General features: G+C 37.9%; 1 protein-coding gene across 1 annotated transcript; it reads left to right on the top strand.

Moving 5' to 3' along the window:
* Positions 1-13655: 13655 nt before the first annotated feature.
* LOC117632055 (lanC-like protein GCL1) lies at positions 13656-17435 on the top strand. Its single transcript, XM_034365427.1, has 5 exons — positions 13656-13997; positions 14133-14338; positions 14834-14945; positions 16064-16534; positions 16916-17435. The coding sequence occupies exons 1-5, from the start codon at positions 13851-13853 to the stop codon at positions 17255-17257; spliced, it is 1278 nt and encodes a 425-aa protein (XP_034221318.1). The 5' UTR covers positions 13656-13850; the 3' UTR covers positions 17258-17435.
* The last annotated feature ends 3643 nt before the right edge of the window (positions 17436-21078 follow it).

Below are 21078 nucleotides of genomic sequence, written 5' to 3'. Positions count from 1 at the left end.
TTCTCCAACCTAGCCAACCCTCTCTCTCTCTCCCTCCCCATCGTTACAAGCCTTCGCGAGCTGGTCCAGGTTGTTGACGTCGACGGCCGAGATCCAGGTCGTCTCTCTTCAGCCCTTTGACCGCCAGATTGTTGACGTCGACGGCGTTCCGGATCTGGATTCGGTGATGATGGTCAGGATGCGGTGGGATTCGTGGTTCAAGGCTTGGCTTCGGGTTTGCTCTATCTACATGAAATTTTGCAGCAACCTCTGTTGCACATGAATATCAAATCGAGCAATGTTATGGTAGATTCTGATTTCCACACAAAACTTGGGGATTTCGAGTTCGACAACAGAAAAGAGCCACAGATGATAACCACAAGCTACATGGCTCCTGAATATATTGACACTGGACAATTAAGCAAGAAATCAGACGTCTTCAGCTTCAGAATTGTTGCTTTGGAGATTTCCTACGGAAGAAAGCCCATAAATCCAAAATTGGAGGTAGTCAAGTCAATATGGTAGAGTGGGTTTGGGAGCTTTATGTAAAAGGAAAAGTTATTGAAGCAGCTGATCCAAAATTGCGTGGAGATTTTGATGAGAAACAAATGGATTGTTTGTTGATTGTTGGGTTGTGGTGTGCTCATCCAAATTACAATTCCAGACCTTCAATACAGCAAGTGATTCAAACGCTTAACTTTGAAGTTGCAGTGCCCATTCTCCCATCAAAGATGCGCACTAATTCTTCTCCTCTTACAATATCAGTTTCTGGTTCGTCTTCCAGTATTGGTTATGAAGGAGGGCAAGTTGATGACTCTGGCCCTGATTATATCACCAATTGCTCACTGATCATTGAATATCTCCAACAACTTCTCCTCCATTTGGTGGCGATTAAGTTAGAGTAGGTGAAGACGGTCAGGATGCAGTGGGATTCGTGGTTCAGACAAAAAAAAAAAAGAAAAGTGATTTCGTGGTTGCATTCTCTTCTTCGACGGATCTGGAGTTTTGGACTCGCCAGATCTGTGTCAGATCTATGTGGTACAGGGGTAACGATGGGGAGGGAGAGAGGGTTGGCTGGGTTGGAGAAGAGAGATGAGAATTTATTTATTTATTATTTATTTATTCACCTGCATGGAAAGACACCCTGTTGACTCACCTGGAAAGAATTTGATGCAAAGAATCCAGATTTTTCTAGTGAAGTTCATAATGTTAGGCTTGGTTTATCATCATATGGTTTCAGCCCATTTAGAACAATGGGTATACCTCATAGTCAGTGGCGGATCCAAGATTATGTAGCCAAGGGGGCTTAGAGTAAAAGTTTTGAAATTTTTCTACAAAGAAAATAATGCTAAAAAGATAGAAAGATAGTACTTCTATTCATAATTCATAACAAAACCAATAATACAAGTTACAATTGTCCACGACGAGTTTTCATATTCTGAAAACGTTGCATTATAATTTCGTTATCAATACAAGCAAAAACATCTCTCTCAATGTAAACAATCAAGCTATCATTCAACCATTGATCTCCCATTCTATTGCGAAGTGGATTTTTAATAATATTCATGGCGGAAAATGCCCTCTCCACTGATGCAGTTGCAACCGGTAAAACCAAAGCCAATGTAAGAAGCAAATACACAAAAGGAAATATTTCATGCATTCCTTTCTCCACCATTTTTTCCGCAAGACTACTAATCCCTTCCAATTGAGAAAAATCACTACTCAAACGCATATGATGAACATAAACACCAAGTTGATCTTCAAGCATCAATAAGTCTCTATCCGAAAAATCATAAGGATAAAATTGAGCAAGACGAACTAGCTTTCGCTTGTCAAAAGCCACAAAGTTATTTTTTGGACTCAAGCATGCCAAACAAGTAAGTAACTCAGTACTTACCTCGTTGAAGCGATCATTTAACTCCGCAAGTTGCCCATCAATTACATGAATAAAGATCTCCACACGATAACGATGATAATTTGTCTTCATTGGAGCATTACGCCGTGATCTCCCTCGAATTACATATTCCTCATCCATGGTAGGAACTATAATATCATGTTTGTAACAAAACGAGGATGCTTGCTCAACCAATTCTTCAAACTCATTATCCCTCATCAACTGCAGGTTTTCCTTGCATGTTTTCACTAAATTCATTGCACTCACAATGTCTTGATCTTTCTTTTGCAATGCTAGAGACAAAGTGTTTGTTATTCCCAATATAGCTTTCATTACAAATAAGTGAAACACAAACTCAAAAGATTGTATTTCTCTCCATAACTTATAGGCTTCACCCGAACTATCATTAGGATTATCATCAACAATCATTTGAAGCACATTCACCATAGATGGGAACATAGAAATGATACTAATCAACGTACCATAATGTGAGTTCCATCGTGTATCGCCGGCACGTTTGAGAGTCCTTTCTTGATTTAAGCCCCGCCCTGTTATAAGACAATCATCTTCAAAAGCTCTCACAAGCTCTTCTTGGTATTGTGCTCTAAGTGCATCGCGACGCTTACAAGATGCTCCAACAACATTAACCAAACTATTAGCCGTTGTGAAAAAAAAGTTGACATCAATGTTTTTCTTTGCTACCGCAACAAGAGCTAGTTGAAGTTGATGAGCAAAGCAATGAACATAAAATGCACAAGGTTGTTCTCTCAAAATCTTTGTCTTAAGGCCATTGAACTCACCTCTCATATTACTAGCTCCATCATAACCTTGTCCTCGTAGCTTGGAAAAGCTCAAATTCACGGAAGAAAAGAATTCATCAATTGCTTCCTTTAGTGCACTTGAAGTAGTGTCGGTTACATGTTGAACCCCCACAAACCTTTCAATTATTTGTCCTTTGTCATTCACATAACGCAACACCATCGCCATTTGCTCCTTTATTGAAACATCACATGCTTCATCCACCATTATTGAAAAATATCTATCTTTTACATCACTCAAGATAAGATCAATGGTTTCTTTAGCACAAGAATTGACAAGATCTTTTTGAATTGAAGGAGCTATTAACTTTAAATTTCCCGGAGCATTTTCCAACACAACGGCCTTAACTTTTTCATCATGATCTGCAAGAAATTGCAAGAGCTCTAAATAATTCCCTTTATTACTTGATTGTGCACTTTCATCATGACCACGAAAAGAAAGCCCTTGCCGCAACAAATACCTAGTGCACTTAAGTGATGCATTCAAGCAAGTGCGATAAGCCGTGCAAGCTTGGCTTGTTTGTTTGATCACAATTGTTTCAATGTGTGTAGTTTGATGCATCAAATTGTAAGCAACTTCTCTAGCTTGGTTGTGAACACTACCAACCGGTCCAACATGAAGGTTAAATCTTTCTTTCGCCTTCTTCCAATTATTGAAGCCTACCCCAATGAATGCATCACCACCCACTTGATCAAAATTAGATTTGAAGAGATAACAATGAAGACAAAACGCAGCATCTTTAGCAATACTATATTCCAACCAATCATGATCATCAAACCAATGAGCAATGAAGCATCTATTAATTCCTGATTGATTAGTTTGTGGGAATTTATAACTTCTAGGTTGACAAGGTCCCTTTTGTAGATATGCTCTTCGGATCTCATCCCGAATATTAGGATTATAATCCATCATTCGAGTTCTTAGTTCAGGGTCTGCCTAAAGATTAGCTAAGATCTCATCTACTTCAATTGGTCTTGCATTTGAACTACTCGGATTAGACAGAGAAGAACTATCCGTAGATAATTTTCTTTTAAAGAATCGTTCCATAAATCTACAAATCAATTAATTCAATCAATCATTAATTTTTATCCAAATTATCATATGAATATGAAAATTTCAATAACCCACTCTCAATATTCAATATACTCCCTAAACTCATATCAATCAATATTCAATATACCAAATTATCATATCAAATAGCAATCAATATTCAATATACTCAATCAATTCATATTATCAATCAAGCATAAACTCAATCAATCTACATTAATATGATTATCACTATGATTCATATCCATAAATTTAATTACATAAAAAAAAAATATATCAATATGATTCATATCCATAAATTTCAAGCATAAACTCAATCAAGCATAAACTCAATCAATCAATATGATTCATATCCATAAATTTCATTACATAAAAAAAAATATCAATATCAACAATATATATTATCACTATAATTATTAATATAAAATTTTCCATGCTTACTTGTAGTTGAAAAAATGGGCGGCGGACGGCGGTAGAAGGTGGTGGTGATCGGCCTTGGGCCACCGGCGAAGAGTTGACAGAGGTTGTCGAAGGTTGGGAGGTTAGGAGAGGTTAGGGTTTGAGAGGATGGGAAGAGGAGCTGTGGAATTGGGAATGAAAGGTTTGGAGGCAGAGTCGAACGAATCTGTGCTGTGCTGTTATCTATTTTTTTTTTTTTTTTTTAAAAACCTGGCCCAAAACGACGTCGTTTTGAGGCTAGGTCAATTAAAAAAAATTTGATTGAGCCTTGGACCAAACGACGTCGTTTGGCAAGGCTCGTTTTAAAAAAAAAGGACGCGCAAGGCGCAGCGCAGCTGCGCAGCAGACATCACAAATCGTTTGGGACTTTCGTCGAGCACTTTGTGTGCATACAAGGGGGCTTCCAGCAGCTGTCCAAGGGGGCTTTCATGGAGTCCCTTGCCAAATTTCTAGCCTTCCAAGGGGTCGTCCGACCCCTCTTGTCCCAACGTGCATCCGCCTCTGCTCATAGTACATGGCATGTTATTCTCATGCCTTATAATTTGCCACCATGAATGAGCATGAAGCAACCTTTTTATATTTTTTCTGTGCTTATAGATGGCCCGAATGCACCTAGTAATAAAATTGATGTATATATCCAGCGAATGATTGATGTGTTAAAGGAATTATGGCATGAAGGTGTAGATACTTATGATGCTTCCAAGAATCAGATGTTTAAACTACATTCTGCATTATTCTGGACAATCAGTGACTTTCCAGCATATGCAAATTTTTCGGGGTGGAGCACTAAAGGTGCGAAAGCATGTCCTTGTTGCAATAAGGACACTAGATCTGTTTGGTTGACTAATAGAAGAAAGTATTGTTACATGGGTCACTGACGATTTTTATCTACAAGTCATAGGTTTCGAAAAGATAGAGTGTCCTTTGATGGCACATGAGAATGAGGACATGCACCATTGAAACTTTTCGGGTTTTATGTTAAAAGACAATTTAAGGAGTACTGAATGAGTATTTTTTCTGAGTTACCATATTGGAAGCATAATTTGATTCGTCATAATCTCGATGTCATGCACATTGAGAAGAATTGTTCTAAAAATATACTGTGGACAGTGTCAGCCTCAACTTGTTGCATCTAGGTGGCCTCAACCTACCACATCGAATCAATCTCAACGACAAGCACCATCTATGTCGGTTCAATCTCAACAACAAGCATCAACTATGAGACTGACAGGATCTCAATTAGAGACACAACAATGTCATCCCAATTTGTCTACTCCTAGTCATGAGGACGAGCCTTTGATAACGCCATCAGAGAAACAGGTTATTAGGGCCAAATAACCATTGTTTTTTTTTGCTTTATTTGGTGATTTATTTCGTCATTAAAATCATATTGAATGTTTTACTCTAGGTGAAATTGAGCCTACCATCAACGGTCGGGGTGCTGCTTGTTCTATTGCTGAGTGGGGGACTGGAACAAAATTGCACATTGATTTTAATACTAAATGGAAATGGAAACCAATAAAAGAAAATGCACAAAAGTTTAGTACACAATTAGTAGTTATAGCGCAAAATGCCCGAAAGGTCCCTCTGACAAAAGTTTCATGGAGTGGTATGCCTGATCATATATTAGATGACATTTGGAAAGATGTGTAGGTAAACAACAAAACACTGATTTCAAACCTGCTAGTATTATTTTTTTGGTTAAATGCTAGTATTTTTAATGGTTACTATCTATTAATTGTAGGATAACACTGATGTCCCTAATGCATATAGACCCCATTGCTTAAAGGTAGTTGGTAACAGATGGAGAGATTGGAAATGTCGGCTTAAGAAAGAATGGTATGACAAATATGAGACCAATGAAGAGCGTTTAGCCATCACTCCTCCTTAAGTCCCTACAGACCAATGGAAGATACTTGTAAAGTATTGAGGTCTGCCTGATGTTAAGGTACATAGACATAAGATACAATTACTGAGTTTATAGTAGTAATGAATGTTGACCGAATTAATCATCTTGTAGGAATGTTATAAAGCAAATAAGGCTAATCGTGCACTAGGAAGTGCCCCTCATAGGACCGGTCGTACTTCTTTTGCTCAAACGAAAAATAAGGTAAGAGTACTAATCTTAAATTTTTTATTTTTTTATTTTTAGCATGCTGTGGTTCCATATTTTAAATTCATTATCCATTCATTTGTGAGTATAATTCAGTCAAGCCTGCACCAACGAAGACTTAGTGTGAGTAGTGAACAACAACATCAATTTGACCCAGAAGCATAAAAGCATGAAGCAATTGTTTTCATTAAAGGTATGTTCACAAATATTTACGACTCAAGAAAAATTGTAATTTTTTAAAATAATTTTTTAATGGTTTTTAAATTTCTTTTTTCAGGTTTGGGTGAAGGATCAAAGACAATCATAATTCTCTTAGTATAATCTTGTGAACTTTGTTTGGGCATTTGAAATCAAAAATATGTTTATTCACTTTAGAGATAATGTTGTTCACCCTTTGACTTTAAATTATTCTTTCCGCGATTATTACTTATGTTTAGTTAATATATCAAATATAACAGTGATACATGAATGGTTTTGTTATTATATTAATGTTAGTAATTACTAAAACTACTTGAATATATCATAATACACTATGTTATTTTAGTTTTGGTGAGTGTCTTACTCTTATTGTGAATATTAAAAACAAATGACGTAAATTTTGTTTTTGTTGGATATGTATTTGTATTTACTACATTCAATAGCCGTCGTTATTACTATTTACGACGGGTAAAAAGTGTTGTAACAATTATTTTTAAATCCAACAAAGAAACGGTTGCGACGCTACGCCTGCCGTTGGAATTGGTTTTCACGACGGGTAAAACCGTCGTAATAAGCAATAGAACCTTTTGCGACACCATTTGGTTGCGACTCGTGAACAAGCGTCACAAGACCATCTTAAAAAGGCATTTGCGACGTATGCTTGACCTTTCACGACGGGTTTCTAGCGTTGCATCTAGCCTATCTCTTTTTTGTAGTGAGGTTTCATCGTTTTACCTTTTTCTTTTTTTGGCAGTGATCTCTTTACTCATTTTAGTCGTGTGTATGGATTTATGAAATTACAAATATTTCATATAAACTTCAAATAAAAAATGTGAAAATTTTATAATTCCACCTCGGCAATCTCCCTTCCGATCAGTTGCCACCACCGCAGGCCAGATATTGCCGCCGTTGCCGTCGCTGGCCAACAACCACCACTTGCCACCGTTGCCGGCCAATCACCACCACCTGCCGCCGTCGCCGGCCAATCACCACCACCTGCTGCCGGCCAACCCCTTTCCGGTCAGCTGCCACCACCTCCACTACTGCCGCCACCCATCTCCGGCCAATTGGTGACCAACTCCATTGCCCTTTATTGAAGGGACTCAAACCTTGACTAACAAAGGAAGAAGCCTCACTCACAAACCACTACACCAAACTTGTTTTTGTGATATTTATTCAATTACATAATATTTATATAAACAATCATCGGTTTAAAAAAAAATTTATTTCAACACATATTCACAAAAAAACTGCAACAAAAAATAAATTTATAGAAACAAAAACTACATTGCAGAGTATGGGGAAAAATAAACATAGTAATGAGTGAGGAACCAAAATGCAGAACCATGATGAAAGTACTAAAAGGAAACTGCAATGCAGGCAAAAATACACCTACTAATAAGTGAGGAGGCAAAACCATGATGAAAGTACTAAAACGGAAATGGAAATGAAAAGGCAAAGCCATGATCAAAAGTTCAAAACACATACAAGTAAATGAGAAATTGTAACATTCTCATAGACTTGGAAAAATTATTCTTAAATTGAAATATAGAACAGGAAACTGCACTGCAGTTTCTTATATATAAAAATTGCAACAAACGGAAACTGCAGTGCATTTTATGACAAAACATCTGCTCACATTTGCAAAGAAACCAAAAGGCAAAGCCATTATCAAAGTATGAAAACTAAGTTCAAAACACATTTAAGTGATGAACAATTGTAATATTCCCAAAATTGTTCTAAAATCGAAATATGGAATAGGAAACTGCACTGCAGTTTCTGATTAAAAAAAACTGCAACAAATGGAAACTGCAGTGCAGTTTATGAAAAAAAAAATGCTCAAATGTGAAAAAAAAAAAAAAAAAAACCAAAAGGCAAAGCAATGATCAAAGTACTAAAACTAAGTTCAAAACACATATAAGTAGATGAGCATTTGTAACATTCCCATAGGCTTGGAAAAATTATTCTAAAATCAAAATATGGAATAGGAAACTGCACTGCAATTTCTTATAATAATAAAAATTGCAACAAACAGAAATTGCAGTGCCGTTTATGAAAAAAAATGTTCAAATTTGAATAGAAACCAAAAGGCAAAGCCATGATCAAAGTAATAAAACTAAATTCCAAACACATATAAGTTGATGTGCAGTTGTAACATTCCCATAGACTTGGAATAATTATTCTAAATTTGAATTATGAAACAGGAAACTGCACTACAGTTTCTGATCAATCTTACAGCACCAACAAAACAACAAACCAAAAACTTCATGAAAACAAGCATTGAATGACAATTACAAAGGAATATCCACTAATGAAACAAATACATAATTTTCATTAACTTTAAAAAACATACCTCAACGATAGAAAAACTGAGCTTCACATCCAAAACATGAATACTACAATAAAAGAAGAAGATCGAAAAATGCACTGCAGTTTCTAGAAAAACCAAAAGTTCTCATATGTGCAAAGAAAACTGATGAGGCCTTATAATAACAAATTTTAAAATTTTAAAATCCATAAATTAAACAAAAACCATCCTTAGGGGCATCAATTATGTAATAACCCAAACCCAAATTACTAGTTAATTATTAATTTATTAAGAAGAAAAGATAATTTTGCCCTTGGAATAATTTATTAAAGAAAAGTTGACTTTTTGACCGAGAAGGAATTTGACAATATCACACACACCGTTGCGTAGAGCACAACGAAATGAGTCCGTAGACACGAAGTGGGCTTGAATTGGAGATTTAACGAATAAAATACGGTTAAAATACTCTGAGGGGCAAAACGGTAATTTGAAAAATTAGATTTTTTAAAAACCTCTCTCTCTCTCTCTCTCTCTCTCTCTCTCTCTCTCCCTTAAACAGCCGATCGGTTTTCTCCTCGCCACCACCACGTTCGGTCGCCATCTTCGTCGGTACCAGTCCCAAAAGAACCAGCTCATCATCCTCTACAAGTCCCAGCCCTCGGCCGCTCCGCTCCTCCACCGGTGTCGCCGAAATCTGCAAAAATCGCGCCGATTTTTCCAAAAATTCAAACCACTCCTTCTTTCTCATTTCTTCTCCAAATTTGACGAGCAAGGTATGGATTTCTACCTATTTTCCGCGCTCTAGCTGATGGTTGGGTAGGATGGCATCGATTTTGAACGTAGGTAATTGATTTTCGAATTGGAAATTTGGCCGATTTTGGGATCTCGATTCTTGCCATTTTTGGTCAGTTTTTGGGATAGGTCCAAGAACAAAAGTGGCTCCAAATAGGGTGTTATACCTAGGGTAGGAGTTTGGAGCCACTATTTTGAGATTTTCCCGCAATGCGTAATCGCTTTGGGCACCCAGTGCTGTCAGCGCGTGTGGCGGGCATGGGCGAGGGTATTGAAGTGGCACTGTGTCTCGATGAGATCCTTAAGTTGTCACGAGCGCGTAGGAATTCACGGATCTCAATTTGGATACCGTTTGAGCCTCGAACGGATTGTTGCATATTGTGCGATTTCCGGGTTCAATATGGTGGAGCTGTTGGATCGTAATCTTTTTCAGATATGTTACTCTAGACAATTTCAGAATCGTTTAGGATTCGACGGATCGTGAATCGGAGTCCCGGATACTTCGAAATCGCGAACCCTAGGGCTAAGGTTTAGAAATCGTGCGATTGTACGATCGTGATCAATCTGACCGTCCGATCGAGACCAAACCCTCGGGACATGTGTCCTAAGTATATTGGAACTTCTAGAGGCTTCCGAATCATAATTGCGAGGTCATGGACCCGTGGGGTCCCAGGTTGACTTTTTGGGACTTTAGCGCTTTTTGAGTCCCAAAATACTGCTAAACTATTCCAAGTGGAAGGAAAGCTTTATGGTCATAGGAACAACTTTAATCTGACGCACGTACTTCTAGGAGCCGGGGCTCAGGATTTTTTAATTAATACTATATTGCATATGGTATTAATAGAATATTGTGGTCATTGAATCAGGCACCCGTGCACCAGTTGACCCGCAGGAGGGACGTTCAAGAGGTCCAGCGAGCACGAACCATCTGTGAGTGGACTCTTTGTTTTTAGAAATGAATTTAAGCAGTTCAGTTACAATATTTGATCTTGAATAAGTTTTATTTAAAGATTAGTGTTTTACAAGCTGTTATATGCTTTTACATATTTTGTTTTGCATGCTGCCGAGTAAAATCTCCTTTAAAGGATATAGGAAAAGAAATTCTAGTTAATTCTCAGATTATCAGATAAATGGTAGCAGAGTTTTAGAGTTTACAGGAATTTAGTTATTCAGCAGATTTTCTTCAGAAACTTTATATTTTCCTAAACCACCTTGTACCCAGATGTATAAATGTTGCCTTCAGATCAAATGTTGCTTTCGGATTTTATTGGTAGCCTTCAGTTTAGTCAGCATGCTTGACAGTTGCCTCACGAGTTCTTTGGTACTCGAACTCGTGTGGAGCGAGTAATGCGGATCAGGTGGACTACGGTCTCCTGAATCCTGGGAGTTGCGGCTCGGACTGACCTTGTGTCACTGAGACCTGCGAGTACGTATCACCCATGTTGATGCAAGGAATTGAAGGATATTAGGAATTGACGGAAATAAGGGGTACACCTAGGTGGTAGTTTTAAACTGTTTTCAATGCCTTAAGAAATTGATGTTGACCATGAGTATGCTTGGCTTATATACATGTATAATTATATGAGTGCATTGATTTCAGAAATAAAGAGAATAATTTAGTTTTTATAACTGTTTTTACAGTGGGGTTAGTATGTTCATATGCTATTTTCTAAACTTTGTTTTTGGGTCCACTCACCCTTTTTAATGTTTTGCGCCCCTAGGCAGTAGGCGTGCACAGGGATCCACCACTGGGCCGTTTTCCACCTTCGCGCTTTCCTTTTTGATGTAGGACTTTTGTTTTGTAAAAGGATTAACTCCTTTGTAAATTCTTAGTAGTCGCTCTGATATTTTGCCATAAACTTAGAATTTAACTATTAGAATGTATATATACGTATGCTTGCAGTTGGTTGTATATATATATATATACTTGTGTGGCAGGTGTAAATGTTTTGGTATTGATCCAGTTACAAGGGAGACTCTGCCGATTTTTCGGTAGAAGTCAACCTTGTTATTTTATTGTGCTTTGTATAGAAGGGCAATTAGGTCATTCGTGCCCGACATCCGCCAGGTGTCGGACATGCACAGGGTCCCGCTCGGATTCCAAAGAGGAATTTGGATCGGGTCCTGTCAAATTACATCTATTTTCACATAGTCATAGCCATTAAATTGTCTTTTGCATACCAAAAAAAAAAAAAATTGAAGATAAAAAAACTAAACTAGGTACAAACATCAACAAGCAGCGATCAAGAATTCAAGCAAGTACAATCATCAACCAGCAAAAAAGTCTGGTAAAATAACTACAAAAATAATATATGAATAAATGTTTATTAAAATAACTACACAAATAATATATGGAAAGCATTGACAAATTAGGGATTCACCTCCTAATTTTCTTTGTTTCTTCTTGCAATCATATCATGGCTTCAAATTCCAAGTACTTTGTAATATGAGAGAGATGGTGTGGCGTGGAGTGGATAGGATCAGAGAGAGCACACAGTTTGGCCTTGGCAAAGGAAAGAATAAGTTGTAAAGAACAAGTGAAGAAACAATTTGGGCAAAGAAAAAATAATCAATTTGGGAAAATGAATGTTGAAAACTTGGTTACTTGGGAGAGGAGAGCACGCCTTTTTGTTTGTTGGGAACTTGGGAGAGGAAAATAACATGTTGGAAACTTGGGAGAGGAGACCAATGTCTTGTTAGGAACAAAAACTCTTCCTACTGCCATCTTATTTATCTTGATCTCCAACAAGGAGAGGCCGAAGAGAGATGAGAAGGCTATGGAGTCGGCCAGGTCGAGGACCTAAACTCCGTTAGGCTGACCTCAACTTCCAGCAGAGAGAGATCGATGAGAGAGATCTAATTTTGGTTAGGCTTTTAAACAAAAAGGGTAAAATTGTATTTTAACTTTGTAATTTAGGCAGGTCCAACAAATCTGGGCATCCTCTTTGGCTTAATCCAAACAAAATTTAATTTCTAGATATTAAAATCCAAAAATAAATTCTCTATGTCTCAAATCCTAATTAGTAAGGATTGTTATGTGTAATAGCTAATTTTTCTAATATTGGAAGTAAAAACAAAAGAAAAGGGAAAGGGAGAGCTGACAAGCAAAGCCAGGTCTTTACAGTTTATAGTTTTACAATTTACCCCACATAGCTATATATATATATATATATATATATATATATATATATTTTTCGAAAGCCACATAACTATACTTTGTGGTCTATCACACCACCACCGTCCACCTCAATATCTTGACCCACATAAAAATACGATTAGATCTTTTTATCCTTATTGTCTCCCAAAATTGTTTTTTTTTTTTTAGACAACGTTTTTAGCGGGGCACAGAAAACCCCCCACCTTTTACATCATATATTATATGGTTTCAACTTACAATCATTATGGACCGATCATTTTAGGCCTTTTGGTCATTCAAAATGAAAATACGCCTTTCGGAAGTAGAAATTCTTACCTTGCGTGTGTCATGTGTGTAAAATATCATTTTCAAAATCATACATGCAATATCATTTTCAAAATCATATTTGCAATATCGTTTTCAAAATCATAAAATATCACCTCATTGACAAGACAAAAGTTACAAGTATCATGTTTCACAAGAAACACTTATATAAAACAGCACGATATGTCACGCATAATAATTTTTATATATGACAAACTATAATTGCCCCGTTTCATATAAAATTTTCTGTCAAAATGGACTTCATGTTCATGTAGATTTTCCACCATGAAACATAAAATTGCCAATTTAGTGGCACACGTTAAAATCGTGGGTCCAAAAATAACTTTAATTAATTAAAGAAAGTGGACCGTACAGTCAATAATATATCATACCCTTATCTCGTTTCTTCTTTCTCTGATGGAATAATATCTCTCTACTGTTACTTGTCCAAATTGCGAGAGAGGAATGTGATTCGCATGCATCAAACGGTAATAAAATATTTGATAAAAACAATTTTAAAAAAAGGGGTAATAAAATATGGCAATTTAATCGTACAATGTAATAATTAGCTTACGTGGTAGGCGGGGAAGCATATCTCTCCACGGTGCACCGCCACACCATACAATCAGATCAACACCTTTCCCTCTCCCAAACTCCCCCTACATATATCCGTTGCCGTATACGTGCGCTTTTTCCCAGCTAATTAAGCTCAAAACCCAAACACGAAGAAAGCAGAGAGAGAGAGAGAGAGAGAGAGAGAGAGAGAGAGAGCGAAAACATGTCGTTTGGGGTGGAGTTAACGTCGTCTCCGGAGGGTCATGAGGATGCCAACAACGAACGGCTGGATTTGATTGATCCAACGGCTCCCAACTGGTCACTTCCCAGCGAGACTTTTCTCAGAGCAGCTGTGTCTCTCAAGGACCAGGTATGTTACATGTCGTATGTTGAGGTCAGCTTCGTAATTCAACACCTATCGTTGGTGAGATTTGAACTCAGAAATCGCCTCACCTCCTTTAATTTTTTGGATTTTTATTTATTTATTTTTAAATTTCGGATGCAGGTGGTACATGCCACGTGGGAAGGAGGAGGGGATTCGGGTTCGGGTCTGCGGACGGGTATGGTATTGGATCCGACAGTGTATACGGGTTTGCTTGGTACGGCTTTTACGTGTTTGAGGTCTTACGAGGCAACTGGTAACCGGCAGGACTTGGTGCTGTCCGCAGAGATTGTCGACAAGTGCGTGACCGTCGAACGTGCGTCCACAAGGTAAATTACGTTAAATGTTTTGTTACGGGTCTTGTCAGTTGGGAGTTGGGGGTTGGGAGTTACTGAGCTGAAGTAATTACATATATTTTGTTGGGCCTTCTTCCTTTTCAGCATGACAAGTGTCACTTGCTTACCCTTATTAAATATATTAATAAAAGTGTCACTTGCTTACCCTTATTAAATATATTAATAAAATATTAATTGATTACACATAATAAATTAAGTCTCTGTCTGTCTTCCTCCTTCCCCGTGAAGTCCCTCCCACTTTAATTATCAACCGCCCTCTTCCCACCCCACCCCAAACCAGATCCACCCCATTTTTTAGTTAGTAATAAGTGAAGTAATCACAATATGAAAGACCTTTAAAAACAGAAAACAAAATTCGTAAATTAAAATAACATGGAATTACCTTCTTCCCATTTTTGAGGCAGGATATGCCAAGGATATTTGAGCTAATTTGTCTTTATTATTAATGGACATTCTTGGTTTATGCAGGCACGTGACGTTTTTATGTGGTAGGGGAGGAGTTTATGCCATTGGAGCTGTAGTGGCCAATTTGATTGGCGACCATCAAAGGCGTGACTTGTATTTGAACCTTTTCCTTGAGGTATAGATATCGATCTAAGTCTCCAATTCATCTTAATATCTCTGTTGTTTTTTTATTGAGTACAAGCGATTGAGGGAGGGAATTTTACACAAATATTCATCGGGTGTATGTGGGTTTCGAACCTCTGCGCACATGAGTGAAAGTGGAAGAGCTTAACCAACTGAGCTATACCACACTGGCATCTCTGTCGTATTTTTAGTACAACTTCTATTACCTATCTATTTATGGATTTTGTAATATACAATAATGCTATTTGCCAACTTGTATTAAAGAGGCGATCAACAAAGTGGTCAATAAAAATGGTACTAATAGAATCTCTCATAAAATCTTGGAGTATATTCTTACCAAAAAAATCTAACTTGGAATATCTGTACTCTTTTTTTTCCCTCCTTTCTCTTTGGCCCGTTGGAAATATCAGGTCACCTGTTGACATGAGCTTACCACATTTCTGCCCCAGCTTACCACCTTGGTTTGATATTTATGCGCTTCCTACAATGACAGTTTTTCTTATGATAAATATATGTAGGCGTATATTTCTTCAAAATTGAAGTTCCCGACTAGAAGTCTTTGCCTCTGTGCCAAGGTTTCAATATATTAATACTTGAAATGATGTTCGTATCAAGTTTTAAAATCTATACATTCTACAAAGTCAAAAGATGTTGCTTGTACGGAAAATTAAACCAACCGTCTGTGCTAATACATGCAACTTTATATGGAAGCTTATCTGCAATTAAAACACAGGAGGGTTTATGTGTCTGTCTGTTAATTATAATTTGTGTCTGTGCCGGGGCAAACTTTTCCTGTTTTTGGATCAGCTCCTTCCCAATCCTAGAGATGGAGTGGATTGTTTTCCCCTCTTAGGATAAGTTTAACGTAGTGAGCAAAATTGCTCTTATTAGGATAAGTTTGCAAGATGTCAGGGACTTAAATTACCAACTAATGTAGTTAGCACCTCCCTCAAAATTATCTTTACTTTAAAACTTGTATGGTTGATAATGGCCAGTCAGTTGGGTTGGATGGTTCAATGTATCTGCTCTAAATTTTGTTTTGATCGAACCTTTAAAGCAGGAAGATTAGGTGCCGGTTTATGTAACACTTATTTGGTTGATCATGTATAGGTAGCACAAGAGAAGGCCCTCTCAGTTGGGCCAGAGGAAGGTGGTTTTGGAATGTCATATGATCTTCTACATGGCAGAGCTGGTTTTTTATGGGCAGCTTTGTTCATAAACAAGTATCTTGGACAAGAGAAGGTGCCAAGTGATCTTCTAATGCCTGTGGTGGATGCTGTGTTGGCTGGAGGTAGGGCAGGTGCATCTGATAACCCTTCCTGCCCACTCATGTACAGGTGGCATGGGACAAGGTATTTAGGGGCAGCCAATGGCCTGGCTGGAATTTTGCAAGTCCTACTTCACTTCCCACTTTCTAAAGAGGATGCAGAGGATGTGAAGGCAACTCTCAGATATATGATGGCTAATAGGTTCCCTCATAGTGGAAACTACCCTTCAAGTGAAGGGAACCCCAGAGACAAGTTTGTGCATTGGTCTCATGGTGCAGCTGGCATGGCCATAACCCTGTGCAAGGCATCACAGGTTGGTTGCCTCTCCTGCACAAATTTACTTTTCCTAATGCAATAATGCTGGAGGGATTACATGATATAATTAATCACATAAAGTGACCGTTGGTAGGTTAATTGATAGTTTAATTATAATACTGAGTGAATGTGGTCAGAAGATATGATCCCTTTAACATTTTCCTTTAGCAAGGCTTCAAAGTATAGAGGTCCATTCATTGCCCTCAATTGTGTACAATGCATTGAGAATTTATGTTATGGTGCTTGGCCTTTTCTTCTGAATCCAAAATCCTCGAAGTTTGCTAGCACAAAATGGTCCATGTATGTGTGTATTTCTTGTTTGTCTGTCTGTCTACTAATCTAGACGAATTAATGGCTGCTTGTCTCTTTTCTTCTTTAGGTGTTTCCAGGGGACAGGGAATTTCGTGATGCTGCGATAGAAGCAGGAGAAGTTGTGTGGAAGAATGGCTTGCTGAAGAAGGTAGGACTTGCTGATGGTGTGGCTGGGAATGCCTATGCCTTCCTTTCTCTCTACCGTCTGACCGGGGAAACCATATATGAAGGGAGATCAAAGGCATTCGCAAGCTTCTTGTATCACAATGGTAGAGAACTTGTGACTGTGGGGGACGCTCATGGGGCTGAACATGCCTATTCCCTTTTTCAAGGACTTGCCGGAACAGCTTGCCTCTTGTTTGATCTGCACGTGCCCGAAAACGCCAGTTTCCCAGGTTATGAACTGTAGGAAATTGGGGAAACTTTATCTGCGAATTAAATCTTCTTATTATGAGATGAAGTGGAAAAATGTTAGTATATGATCGTATCCTAACGTGTGTATATTTTAGTGTGTACTTAAGTGAGCAGTTGTAATCTTAAATTCCATAATATATAAAGTGGAAAAATGAGATTGTTGGTCCCAAACACACCAGGTTTGATTGCCCCTCGTGTCTTGAAGTCAACCGGCAGAAATATATTGGTTATGAATGGGTTTGTTTGTATGCTGAAATTAGAGTACTTTGGTAGCTGGATAGGGATAAATAAAGCCCAAACTATTGAAAGGGGTCATGATGCGAAGCAAATTTTAATTAAGAGTTGTTTGCAATTGCTTGTTATGTGCAAGCGTTGAAGGATCACGCCTCCACCAACTTAATATATGTTCTTATCCATGTTGGAAAAACAACAATCAGTGACTAATTAAAACAAATATATAAACAGAATTTGTAACAAACTGTAATACATAATGTAGTATATAAACAATAAATTAAACTGATTTGGATTCGAGATAGAGGCTTGCAGATTTGATACAATGTCCTAAATACAGTAATTTCACCCCTTCTCCGTGCTTGAAGTTCTACAGGTGACTGCCTCCAGAATTCAACTATCTGTATTCTAAGCCCTAGCACTCGGACTTAGAATCTGGCAAACGTTTTTTGTTTTCCTCTCAGACAAGATGAAATGCTTGTAGAATGCTTTTTTCTGTGTTTTACGAATGAGGCCTTGTTCGATTTAAATAAAACTCTGAAACCTTATCAGAAGGGTCACAACTTTTAGCAAACAGTTAATTAAACTAATCCAAATTAATAAAAAATTATTAATTCGAAACAAAAAAATTAATTTAAATCTGAAAGTGCCCCAAGGCCCAAAGCCCATCTTTTTTACCATTAAATATTATATAATTTTATATAATATTCAAAGCCCAAATCGTTTTTTGAAGCCCAATTTGCTTCCACTTAGCCCACTTCCATTTACTAAGTGTGGGACTTTACTAAGTGTAAAGACTTCTCACTCTTATAAAGACCTCACTCTTTCTATTTTCTACCAATGTGAGACAAATGTTCTTGAATTTCATTCAAACTTCCAACAATACCCCACATTTGAATCGAAATTCTAGACCCCACATTTGAAATGTTATACTTATAGTGCTAAATGAATGTAATGCATTTGAGAGGAAGCAGATGTTATATACATCATGAAAAGTGTCTTTTGGACTTGAACTTACCCTAGTGAAAACATATCGGATTTGCTTGGTGACGCAATGGATATAATTGATCTTGAACTGTTCACCGCTATAGTAAACCTAGACAATATGTCTCACACATATAACATCTGAACAAACGTTAGTTCATACGTTTTTGTTCATTTTGGTCCTGAACATATCCCAGTTCCATGAAAGCTTTAGAGAATTTAGCCTTTTTTCGTTATCATAAATGTGACACCACATTTACTCCCATATAGGTGACACCAATTAAGAGTTTTCTGTCTAAACTCCTCTTAATAAGATATTAGTGTCATTAAATGCAAAGCATAACCTTCACATCAACAAACAACACACTAACCATCATAGGAATGAGTTGAATTGTGTGTTCAACTTTTGAATCTTACCCAACTAGTTTGCCTATTGAACCTGTTAAGATTTCAGATGGACGGACCCTTGGCCCACCACTAGCAACATCGATATTGTCCCCAACTTAAACACCTGTTTAGCAGGTGCGGGGTTTTATACAAAAGGCCTCGATGTTATTAGGAGTGAAATCATTTATTATATGGGACTTTCTATTTTGTTAAGTTTCCGATGTGGGACTCGTGTATCCTTCAACACTCCTCCTCACGTATGACCACTTTTTAGTGGGCCACACGTGCAACCAATTCCACATCGGTCACTTTTTTTATTTTATTTTAAATTTGGGGTTTGTTTGATTTTGATTTAATTTGCGGTTTTTGTTTGATTTGAGTTTGTTTGATTTGGTTTAACCGGGCCTAGTCAACTGACCCATTCTGATACCATGCAGGAAGTTGATGTTCCACCCAAAACCAATTGGCAATGGGGGGAGTAATCCAACTCCATATAAGCACTTGCTAGGTTTCTTAGTTTTTCAATGTGGGACTTTTTACCTTCACATTCTCACACGCCCCCACACGTGTGGCGAATTTTCAAGCCTAACACTTGGACAACACATATTGGGTGACGTGAAGCACGTGTGGCCATTGGGCTTTCACACGTGGGCTAACCCGCTCTGATATCATGAAGGAAGTTGAGGTTTCACCCCAAAACCATATGGTTTGAATACTTTAGGTTGTTCTTTATTCTTCTCCATAAGGAGGTATATATAGGAGTTTACATATGATGGTTTTACAAGGAATTAGATATAGTAAAGAATTAGGAAAGTATCTCCTAATTGTACAATGATTTATCACTTATATAAAAAATAGGAAAGTAAATCCCTTGATTAATTAGGAGACTCACGTCAACACTCCTCCTCAAGTTGGTGCATATATATGACGAATGCCCAACTTGGTAAGTGAGTCATGAAATACTTTTCCACACTCACAGCATATGCAATATCTGATCTTGGAGGACGTATGAAGAGTAGAACCTTTGGTGGTGGTGATAGAAGAAGGAGTCTAGGTTAACCGCATGCTTCTGTGAGTCTGCAATAAGATGGAGAATCGTATGGGTTCTTGACATCGCAGCGGAAGTAAGATGTGATATGAGAAGGTGAGGAAGGTGATGTGAGAAATTTGATGTAGGAATTTGATGTAGGAATTGCATTTAAAAGGTATGTGTATAAGATTTGATGGTATGCGTTTAGGGATTTCCCCATTTGGCCCCATGGGTTTTTCATAAATTCTTGTTAAGGGCGTGTTCATGGGATTCGGTTCGTACATGTTTGCAGCATCGTAATCGTACTTATCCTCCACAATCATGTTATGGAGGATGATGCATGTCATCATTATGCTGATTAGCACCTCCTCATCAAACAGACGCGCCGCACCTCTTATAATAGCCGACCGGGCTTGGAGGATACCAAAGCACCTCTCCACATCTTTTCTGTAACCCTCTTGATAGGCAGCAAATAATTTTTGCTTCTGGGATCGAGGATGCGGAATTGATTTAACAAATGTGGTTCACCTTGGGTAGATGTTGTCAGTTAGATAATACCCATTTTGGTATACGATATTGTTGATTTCATAGGTGATATTCGGGGCTTCACTTCTCAAAACATCGTTGAACATCGGGGATTGACCCAGGACATTCAAGTTATTTTGAGATTCGGCAACTCCGAAGAAGGCGTGCCAAACCCATGTATCGAATCCAACAACGGTTTCAAGGATGATACTTTTTTGCCCTTTCCTATTTCCAGAATCTCATTGCCAAGCAGTTGGGCAATTCTTCCATTGTCAGTGCATGCAGTCGATGCTACCAATCATTCCTGGAAATCCTCAAGCTTCGGCTTTTTGTAGAAGCCGTTGGAGGTCCCTGGGCGTAGGTTTGCGTTGGTACTCCCTGGTGTACAGAGTTTCGACTGCATCACAAAATCTCACCAAGCTCTCCAAAGCAGTGGACTTCCCCATCTGGGCAATCTCATCCACTGATCAACAGATGACCCATACGCATTCGTATAACAGCTGTGAACTTTTGCTCGGGAAGAAGTCCCAAATTTCCAACAGCATTTTTCTTTTGAACAAAGTATTAATCATAATTGCAAATATCATGCATGACTTTATTGAACAAATGGGGTTGCATTCTATATCACGCTCGAAAATGAACATAAAAGTACAAAGAAG

Source organism: Prunus dulcis, chromosome 6 (assembly GCF_902201215.1).
Source record: "Prunus dulcis chromosome 6, ALMONDv2, whole genome shotgun sequence".
NCBI classification, from domain to species: domain Eukaryota; kingdom Viridiplantae; phylum Streptophyta; class Magnoliopsida; order Rosales; family Rosaceae; genus Prunus; species Prunus dulcis.
Note: the sequence above shows the minus strand (reverse complement) of the source record. Positions and strands in the feature narration are given on the sequence as shown.

Excerpts from the sequence above, each read along its gene's own strand:
- LOC117632055 (XM_034365427.1), top strand. The coding sequence starts at position 13,851 with ATGTCGTTTGGGGTGGAGTTAACGTCGTCTCCGGAGGGTCATGAGGAT. Across the intron at positions 13,998-14,132 it reads CTGTGTCTCTCAAGGACCAG|GTGGTACATGCCACGTGGGA; the intron begins GTATGTTACATG and ends TTTCGGATGCAG. Across the intron at positions 14,339-14,833 it reads GTCGAACGTGCGTCCACAAG|GCACGTGACGTTTTTATGTG; the intron begins GTAAATTACGTT and ends TGGTTTATGCAG.